We start from the raw sequence: 9,913 nt of genomic DNA on the forward strand, positions 1-9,913 counted from the left end.
CAGGGATCTGACCACTAGGCCTGGCACCCCATGGGGATGCAGGAGGAAGAGGTGGGACTGGCCGGTGTTCGCGTTAGGAAATGAGAACGTGTCTCTTTCTCATGTGACTTTTTATCGTGTGTCTCTCCCACAACAGCCTTCAGTTACCGAAAAGCACCACCGCCCCTCCCTCCAGGAATCAAAGCCAAGCCCCTCATCTCAGTCACGGCACAGAGCAGCACTGAGTCCACCCACGAGAGCTACCTCCCCAGCGAGGTCGCCCGGAGCCCCTCGTGGTCCAAAGACGCCGTGGCTCGCTGCAACTCCACAGAGAGCTTGGAGAACTCCAAGGTGACAGCCATCTCCTTGGATCTGCCTCCCGTCCAGCCCCGGGGCTCTCCCAAGCCGTCCACACTCATCATCAAGGCCATCCCAGGCCGGGAAGAGCTGAGGAGCTTGGCACGGCAGAGGAAATGGCGCCCATCCATCGGAGTTCAGGTAGGTGTCACTCTTCCCAGAGCCTCCCAGTGTTGAACCGGGGCCTAAGCCCATGTGAATCCAGCTGCCAATGCTATGACTCCGGGCTTCCTAGGGGCCCCAGAACTGGCACTTGTAGGCTTGGCCACTGGGGCCCCGTGTAGGGGCCCAATGCATGGTGACTCGCCTCCCATTCAGCCCTCCCTTCTCTTACCCGCAGTGAATCTTGGGCTGCTCCAGACCAAGGTCTCACCACCACGACCTGGCTTTGCAGCCGTTGCCAAGGCCTGTTGCAAGCGGCATCATGTTGGCATGAAATGGTCTTGCCAACAGGCAGTGGCAGCCCAAGGGTCCTTCCTGCCATGGCCCCCTGCCCATACCTCATCCTTGACCAACAAGGCGAGAGGGGACTCCAGTCTCCATGGCCCTTCATCTCTGTGCTGGATGCTCCTGGAGCTGCCTGGCCATGGCTTTCGTCAGCCCTTTGTTTCTTTGGCTTTCCCACTGCCGCTGCACCTGCTGTGGGAAATGAAAAAACATGAGTCTTTTGCGCCCGAGGCTGTGCAGCGATTCTTCCCCGACATGCTCTCCCTCTGATCACCACCGCAGGTTGAGACTATATCTGATTCCGACACAGAAAGCAGGAGCCAGAGGGAATTCCACTCCATCGGGGTGCAAGTGGAAGAAGACAAAAGGTACGGCTGGTTAAATGCAGCTTTTATCGCTCCATCCCTCCAGGAGCAGGGCTTAGTGCAGCTGCCGTGCCGGCTTGATTGTTTTCACACAATGCCTCCCCCAAACTAAACATTCATAACGTGCGCGTCTTCTCCTGAGCATCCCAAGAGCTTGGCAGCTTCTGATGCTGACTGCTAAGTACAGCTGTGTTTCCTCGCTAGCTCATAAATCAATGGGCAATGCAGGCAGCAGCTGGGCAAGCTTCCCTGCGCAACATGCCTCATCCCTGACCTGATGTCATCCTAGGGATGGGTAGGTAGGTCAGTCTCTGGACCATTAAGCTGCTTGGTTGGTCAGCTGTCAAAGAAGCCGCTGATTGTGATGAGCAGGAAGGTTGTACTGTGGGCACTCCTCCGCTGCAAAATGAATTGAGGCCCAGCAAACTCGCATCACACAGGTCAGCAGGTGGCTCTCAAGTCATCACAACTTTTGCTCACTGCTAATAGATTCAGATCTGCACCCAAGAGGCCAGAGGCTCTGGTACCCTGTTACGGCCCCTTCCTGTTTTATCAGCACGTTTGTTACCCTGGGGCCCTGATTGATATGCCAGAACACCAGCCGTCACAAAGCATGTGTTAACCTATGCACTGGGCGGGTATTGAGGGATTTGCAGCTGTCTGGATTTCCTCTTGCTGCAGGTGTGAGCAGTGACTCTAGGATTGATCCCTATGGGATGTGTTTGTGCCTGGAGATCAGCAGCTTCTATCTGCCCATGGTTCTGATCCAGATCTGGGGTTCGGTTCTGGGGGTTTGGATCTGCCCCTCATAAAGGCCCCTGGTTCTGATCCAGAACTGGAAGCACGGTTCTGTAGGGTCTGTCTGAGACCATCAGTACCTGGACCTGCAGCTGAGCAAGGCTGGGTACGAGGCATGGCTATGACTCAGCTGTTCAGACAAAGAAGCTGAGATGCCAAGTGGAATCCGGCTGAAACCCCTAGAGATGGCCATCAAAGGGGCCCTTCACGTGGCCCACTGGGGCTTGTCCAGCTCTGACCCAAGCCCCTCAGAGGCTGGGCTATTCTGGACCTGCTTGTTCACCCTCCCTGCCTCCCCCACTCCTTCCCGCCCATAGCCGAGTCACTGAGGACGAGGCATCTATGGGGAACTCTACAATGTTCCTTCTCTTTGCTTAACAAGGGGCCTGAGCGCATGTTCCCGTCCCCGTCCTTCAGCATCCATCCAGGGCCTGTTACCATAGAAACAGGCTAGCGTGCGCAAGCAGGAGAGAAGGCATTGAAATGAGGGAACACGAGGAAGCGGCTGTCAGCGGGCTGTCCCCACGGACAGCCAAGAACTCAACAGCTTGTGAGCCTCCCAGCGCAGCTTCCCCGTCTCGGGAGCCGGCCGGCCCCTTGCTCTGCTCCTGCAAGGGGAGAGGTGTCCCGGCTGGGCAGGGTGGGGAGGGGCAGCGCAGCCCCAGTGCATGGGGTTTACAGTCAGTGAGCTCTGAACTGGGGATTACACTCCAACTGGGCAGGTTTCCTTAGACCCCCCACCACACACACACACTACTCCAGCTCCAGGTCCCACACACAGCTCTGCTGATGCCCTTCGATCCTGACCCGCAGCCCCCTGTTATCCCAGTCCCGGAGCCCCCGCTGCTGTCCCTCAATCCCTCCGCCTCACAACCTCCCCGCCGCCATTATTCCAGTCCTGGAGCTCCTGCATCTCTACCGATGCCCTCCAATCCCGACCCACAGCTCCCCGTTATTCCAGCCCCCCAGCTCTGCCGCTGCCCCTCAGTCCCGACCCACAGCTCCCCGTTATTCCAGCCCCCCAGCTCTGCCGCTGCCCCTCAGTCCCAACCCACAGCTCCCCGTTATTCCAGCCCCCCAGCTCTGCCGCTGCCCCTCAGTCCCGACCCACAGCTCCCCGTTATTCCAGCCCCCCAGCTCTGCCGCTGCCCCTCAGTCCCGACCCACAGCTCCCCGTTATTCCAGCCCCCCAGCTCTGCCGCTGCCCCTCAGTCCCGACCCACAGCTCCCCGTTATTCCAGCCCCCCAGCTCTGCCGCTGCCCCTCAGTCCCGACCCACAGCTCCCCGTTATTCCAGCCCCCCAGCTCTGCCGCTGCCCCTCAGTCCCAACCCACAGCTCCCCGTTATTCCAGCCCCCCAGCTCTGCCGCTGCCCCTCAGTCCCAACCCACAGCTCCCCGTTATTCCAGCCCCCCAGCCCTGCCGCTGCCCCTCAGTCCCAACCCACAGCTCCCCGTTATTCCAGCCCCCCAGCTCTGCCGCTGCCCCTCAGTCCCAACCCACAGCTCCCCGTTATTCCAGCCCCCCAGCTCTGCCGCTGCCCCTCAGTCCCAACCCACAGCTCCCCGTTATTCCAGCCCCCCAGCTCTGCCGCTGCCCCTCAGTCCCAACCCACAGCTCCCCGTTATTCCAGCCCCCCAGCTCTGCCGCTGCCCCTCAGTCCCAACCCACAGCTCCCCGTTATTCCAGCCCCCCAGCTCTGCCGCTGCCCCTCAGTCCCGACCCACAGCTCCCCGTTATTCCAGCCCCCCAGCTCTGCCGCTGCCCCTCAGTCCCGACCCACAGCTCCCCGTTATTCCAGCCCCCCAGCTCTGCCGCTGCCCCTCAGTCCCGACCCACAGCTCCCCGTTATTCCAGCCCCCCAGCTCTGCCGCTGCCCCTCAGTCCCGACCCACAGCTCCCCGTTATTCCAGCCCCCCCAGCTCTGCCGCTGCCCCTCAGTCCCGACCCACAGCTCCCCGTTATTCCAGCCCCCCAGCTCTGCCGCTGCCCCTCAGTCCCGACCCACAGCTCCCCGTTATTCCAGCCCCCCAGCTCTGCCGCTGCCCCTCAGTCCCGACCCACAGCTCCCCGTTATTCCAGCCCCCCCAGCTCTGCCGCTGCCCCTCAGTCCCAACCCACAGCTCCCCGTTATTCCAGCCCCCCCAGCTCTGCCGCTGCCCCTCAGTCCCAACCCACAGCTCCCCGTTATTCCAGCCCCCCCAGCTCTGCCGCTGCCCCTCAGTCCCAACCCACAGCTCCCCGTTATTCCAGCCCCCCCAGCTCTGCCGCTGCCCCTCAGTCCCAACCCACAGCTCCCCGTTATTCCAGCCCCCCAGCTCTGCCGCTGCCCCTCAGTCCCAACCCACAGCTCCCCGTTATTCCAGCCCCCCAGCTCTGCCGCTGCCCCTCAGTCCCAACCCACAGCTCCCCGTTATTCCAGCCCCCCAGCTCTGCCGCTGCCCCTCAGTCCCAACCCACAGCTCCCCGTTATTCCAGCCCCCCAGCTCTGCCGCTGCCCCTCAGTCCCAACCCACAGCTCCCCGTTATTCCAGTCCTGGAGCTCCTGCCGCTGTGCCGATGCCCCGCTGTTGTGGTTTGAATGCTTTGCAATGCGGTTGCTGCCCCTGCTGTGGGAACGGGAGTCCGTCCCCATAACCCCTTTATCTCCCTGTCCCGAGGCGGGCCCGGTTCAAACGCTCAAACAGCGTGACGGCTGGCGTGCAGGCCGACCTGGAGCTGGAAGGCTTCACGGGCCTGTCGGTGGCCACAGAGGACAAGGCCTTGCAGTTCGGGCGGCCCTTCCAGCGGCACTCCTCGGAGCCAGACGCGTCCAGCCGACAGTACTCGGTGTTCAAGACGGTGCACACGCAGGGCCAGTGGGCCTACCGGGAGGATTACCAGATGCAGTATGACACTGTGGAGGTGCCCCGGCGGGACTCCTGGATTGAAAGGGGCTCCCGCAGCCTCCCCGACTCCGGCAGGGCCTCTCCCTGCCACCGAGACGGGGAGTGGTTCATTAAGCTATTGCAGGCTGAAGTGGAGAAGATGGAAGGCTGGTGCCAGCAGATGGAGCGGGAGGCTGAGGACTACGACCTGCCGGAGGAGAGTGAGTCAGCCAGGGCTGTGAGACTGGAAGGGGGGTGCAGGGCACCCCAGGATTCACGTAGGGCTTGGCGGGGACTGGAGTTGTGCAGCCCTGAGTAACGGATATGGGGTATATCCCCTCTGGAACCCGAGCCAGTGGTTGCCCTACACATTAGTGGCAAGAAATACTCTCCAGGGCTCGTGATCTCTGGAGCTGGGAGGGCACGGGGGGAGGTAATCAAGCCCGCATGTCGTTAGCAAATTCCTCACGCATTGGTTTTTCCTGTGTGCCTTGCCAGTTCTGGAGAAGATCCGGAGCGCCGTGGGCAGCACCCAGCTCCTGATGTCCCAGAAAGTGCAACAGTTTTTCCGACTCTGCCAGCAGAACATGGTGAGCGCCTCCTCCTTCCTTATGGGTTTCCCAGGGATGTGTTCTGCATGACGGGCAACTGGGCGGAGGCGGCAGCAGGTCCCCTGGAGACTGAAGCGGGTGCATGGCACTCTGCACAGCTGGCGATGGTTCCGTTTGGAGGTGCTACCTGAAGGGTTGGAGGCTCACCCCGACCCTCTTAAGGCTGGGACCAAGGTACTGTAGAGAATAAATGGCACCTTCTTCTGGCGATTTGGTTATTTCATCTCTGGCTGAAAGCAACAGCTGCACCAGCCTTTTAATTAAACAGTTATAACAATTCCCAGCCTTCTCCCACGTCGGGAGCTGATTCGGCCTCTGGGCTGAAAGCCCAGCCTGGTTCTTATTTCCCTGCAGCATTTTGTCCCAGCCCTGCTAAGGGACACATTTTTAATCCAATAAGGCCCAGACAGCCCAGCTCTGCTCCTCATCAGCTTGAGCAGGGAAGTGATGGAAGACCTGGAGTCCTCTGCACCCCATGGTATGTAAGGAGCTAACCAACCTTGTCTTCTCCCTCTTTGGAAGGACCCTAATGCATTCCCCATGCCCACCTTTCAAGACCTGGCTGGATTCTGGGACCTCCTGCAGCTGTCCATCGAGGACGTCAGCTTGAAGTTTGCAGAGCTTCAGCAGCTCAAGGCCAACGGATGGAAACTCATCGAGCCCAAGGTAGGAGGATAAGACCGTCTCTGCCAATTGGCTGAGAAGGGTGGGGGGTGCAGCTCGGGTGTGGGGGTGGGGTAGCTGTCACTTCACAGTGCACAAAATCAGCTTTTGTTGGCCTCCAGCTGGAGAACGAAAACCGCATATGTCATAATGCTACTATATGAATCCGTGGTGCACTCATACCTTGAATATGGTGTTCAGTTCTGTTTGCCCCATTGCAAAAAGCATATAGTGGAACTGGAAATGGTTCAGAGAAGGGCAACAAAGATGATCAAGGATGTGAAATGACTTCCTTATGAGGAGAGACCAAAAAGATTAGGGTCCTTCAGTTTAGAAAAGAGATGACTAAGGCGGGATATGCTAGAGGTCTCTAAAATCATGAATGGCATGTAAAAAGTAGAGAAGTGTTTGATCCTTTCACACAATACAAAAATCCGGGGTTACTCAATGAAATTAAGAGGCAGCAGGTTTAAAACAAACCTAAGGAAGTACTTTTTCACACAATGCACAACTAACCTATGGAACTCACTGCCAGGGGATGTTGTGAAGGCCAAAAATATAACTAGATTAAAAAAAGAACTGGAAAAGTTCATGGAGGATGAGTCCATCAATGGCTATTAGCCAAGATGGTCAGGGATGCAACCCCATATTTTGGATGACCCTAGACTTCTGACTGCCTGAAGCCAGGGGTGGAAGACAGGAGTAGATCACTCCATAATTGCCCTGTTTTGTACACTCCTCCTGAAGCTCTAGTGTGGGCCACTGTTGGAGACAGGATACTGGGCAAGGTGGACCATGGTCTGACTCAGAATGGCAGCTCTTATGTTGTTACATGTGGGGCATTGTTAGTAAGTGTATTCATGGCTTCACAGAAGAGCAGAGGGTTTGTTGGGGGAGAGTGGGAGGGGACATAATCGGATCTATTGTGTATGTCGGGTGTGTTCCCCAAAGCATTCGAGCACCATCACGCAAAAAGAATGGAGAAAAAGAGGAGTTGGGTCCCAGCCGCCATGGGTAGAAGTGGGTCTGGCTGGAACCAGGGAAGCGCTGAGAGGGAGCACTCTGTCTTGCGGCACTCCAGCTGTTTCCCAGCTCCAGGCGAAAGCTGTGGTCCTTGGCGTCTCCAGTGTGTGTGTGGATTATGGAGCGTCTCCTGGCATTGCATCCCTGATACTGTCCTCAGCCCCCTTTTGCGGGGAGAAGGGGCAGGCCAGGAAACAGATGAACCTTGGGCTCCATCACACGTCTTAGTAGAGATTAACTCTCTCTTCCCCTTTCATTGGTTCGTGGGGCTGGAGTGGGGGATGACCAGGACTGGGCTACTGCAGCAGTGGGACAGAGAGGAGCGAGCTGGTGGGAGCCCTGCCAGATTGTGAGCGTGGCCAGGACCAGTTAGCAAATCCCTAGCCCGTCTGTCTCAGACCCTGCCTGCAGATGGAGCCTTTGTGAGTCACAGGGAGCGACTCCGGTCAGGGTAGGTGGAGAGTGAAGATACTGCATGCCCAGCTAGCGTGGGTGTAAACAGCAGTGTGGACAATGAGGGACAGCGTAGGTGGGTAGAGCAGAGTGCCCCACGCACCTGAACCCCCGGGGTCTATACCCTGTCCGGCTCTCTACGTGCCCAAGCAGAGCCTTGCGCGTCTACACGGCTATTTTTACCACTTAGTGTCCCGCTGCCTCCCTGCTGCCGGTGCCATTCCCTGTACTCTGCACACCTCCGAAAGTGTAGACTCCCCCTTGGCAGAGCTCGTGGGAGTTCGGCTGAGCTCAGCTCGAAGTCACTGCTATGCAGATCCCGTCCTGGCTTGTGTCTCAGGGACTTCCTGGGGGAAATGTCGGGGACGCGAGAGATCTATGATCACAGCTACCTTCTTCCTTTTCCATGCACACTTCTGCTCCTGAGCTGGCACTGCTGAACTGTGCCAGGCAAAATCAACAGGCATCTTTAGTTAACACTTAAAAAAAAAAAAAAAGAACCCGAACAAACAGAGCCCTTTTCTCTCCTGTGTTATTCACATACAGCTACGGCGTGTCCTCTGTTTGATGTTATCTTCAAAGGTACAGATATCCTCTGTGCACACACGCACCACGTAGGACAAACCAAAGCAATTCCAGTCCTCTCACCCCCTGGCAGTCCTGCCATCCATCACACTCATTCAAACCCTGGTGGAATGCTCCCAAGGTCAAGCACAATCACCAGCCTGTGTCGCAGGCAGAAAATGCAGCCCTCGTTGGCCTTGTGTGAACACAGCACACAAGAAGCATGTACGCAGGCACTGGGCTAGATCCTGTGCTGACTTTCAACCCCAGGGACTGCGCTCAGCCCCGGGGACTGGTGGAATTGGACAGAGTGTCAGTCAGCACAGAATTTGACCCATTTATTCTGTATAGAGATAGGTACACACCTGGGGGTATCTGCTCGCGGACACATGCCCTCCGATATGGATGCAGACGTACGCAGATGCACGCAGATGCATACAGATGTGCAAGCACACATCTGTTTATAGCTGCACATACACGTATGGATTCTTGTAGACGTCAGAGTGTAGAGACAGGCACCCACTCAAATGTGTGTTCTCTTGCATGGTCTCACACACAGACAGATGGACACACACACGGATATACACACACATTTGGATGTGCATACACGCCCACTGTGTGTACCCTTGCATGGTCTCACGCACAATCATGCAGCTGTGCGTACATTCCCCCCCACACACCCAGATGAACACAGACACTCACACACAGGTGCGCACCCCTGGCACATGCTGTCTAACACGGCACGTCCAGCGCCTCCCGGAACCCCCTCTAAGCCCTGCTCTGTCTGTCTGTCTGTCTGCACAGGAAGAGAAGAAGGTCCCTCCCCCGATACCAAAGAAGCCGCCGCGCTCCAAGGTGCACCCGGTGAAGGAGCGCTCCCTGGACTCCGTCGACCGGCAGAGGCAGGAAGCCAGGAAAAGGCTCCTGGCGGCCAAGAGAGCTGCCTCCTTCCGCCAGAACTCAGCCACCGAGAGCGCAGACAGTATCGAGATCTACATCCCCGAGGCCCAGACCAGGCTGTGAATGGAGCCCTGGCTTTTCTACCCACACCGTACAGAGAGAGTACATAGCTCACTGTGATGGCCAGGGCCCGAGCCGCAGGGACCCCCGGGGGCAGCTCTCGGCCCACTCACAGCTTCTCGACTTTTTATCGTCTATGATTCATGGATCCGATGGCGAATGAACACGAGCCTGGTTCTGTCTTGCCCTCATGCTCCTCCCCGTGGGGCAGGGCTCTCCCTGACCCTGCCTGCCCACAAGCCCCTTCCTGGCCTTTCCCCATTGCCCTCTCCCTGAGCCCCCTGTCTGCCCTGAAGCCTTTTCTGCCCTCCATCTCCCCTCCTTCTTGCAGCCCTGTCCCCTTCCAAGCCCATCTCCCCTTCCCTGTACCCTCCTTTCACATCTCTTTGTACCTTGCTCCTTGCAGCCCTCCCCCCCTTTGTGTCCCCCTCTCCTCATGTCCCCCCTCTTCTCCTGCTTTTCCCCTTATATGGGAGAGGGAGGAGCCCCCCCCAGCTCAGCTGATTGGGGGGCAGGCAGGCCCACCCCCGCACCTCCGTGTGTCCTCCCCCCCACGGTCGTGCCACCTTTAACTTCTCCCATTTCCTCAATTCAATGCAAACAAAGCGTCTTGCGGGGGGAAAACGCCGCCGAGCTCCATGCTGCACCAGAGGGGGAACCTGTGCCAAAGTCACCATTCCTGGCAGCCCGGCGAGCCAGCTTCCCTTGCTGGCATGAGGCTTCGGGCCGTGGCAGGCATGAGGGGCAGTCCCTCCCTGCACCCCCA

General features: G+C 58.2%; 1 protein-coding gene across 1 annotated transcript in view; it reads left to right on the forward strand.

Annotated features, from left to right (window-relative positions):
• The window catches only part of DLGAP3 (DLG associated protein 3), a 28,538-nt gene extending 19,388 nt beyond the window's left edge, over nt 1–9,150 (forward strand). The window contains exons 5-10 of the mRNA XM_077837858.1: nt 137–477; nt 1,066–1,151; nt 4,607–5,034; nt 5,312–5,403; nt 5,947–6,090; nt 8,932–9,150. Of these exons, the coding sequence (XP_077693984.1) occupies nt 137–477; nt 1,066–1,151; nt 4,607–5,034; nt 5,312–5,403; nt 5,947–6,090; nt 8,932–9,150 (1,310 nt within the window). The remainder of the gene's footprint in view (nt 1–136; nt 478–1,065; nt 1,152–4,606; nt 5,035–5,311; nt 5,404–5,946; nt 6,091–8,931) is intronic.
• The last annotated feature ends 763 nt before the right edge of the window (nt 9,151–9,913 follow it).

The sequence above is a fragment of the Eretmochelys imbricata genome, chromosome 19 (assembly GCF_965152235.1).
Source record: "Eretmochelys imbricata isolate rEreImb1 chromosome 19, rEreImb1.hap1, whole genome shotgun sequence".
Taxonomy (NCBI): domain Eukaryota; kingdom Metazoa; phylum Chordata; order Testudines; family Cheloniidae; genus Eretmochelys; species Eretmochelys imbricata.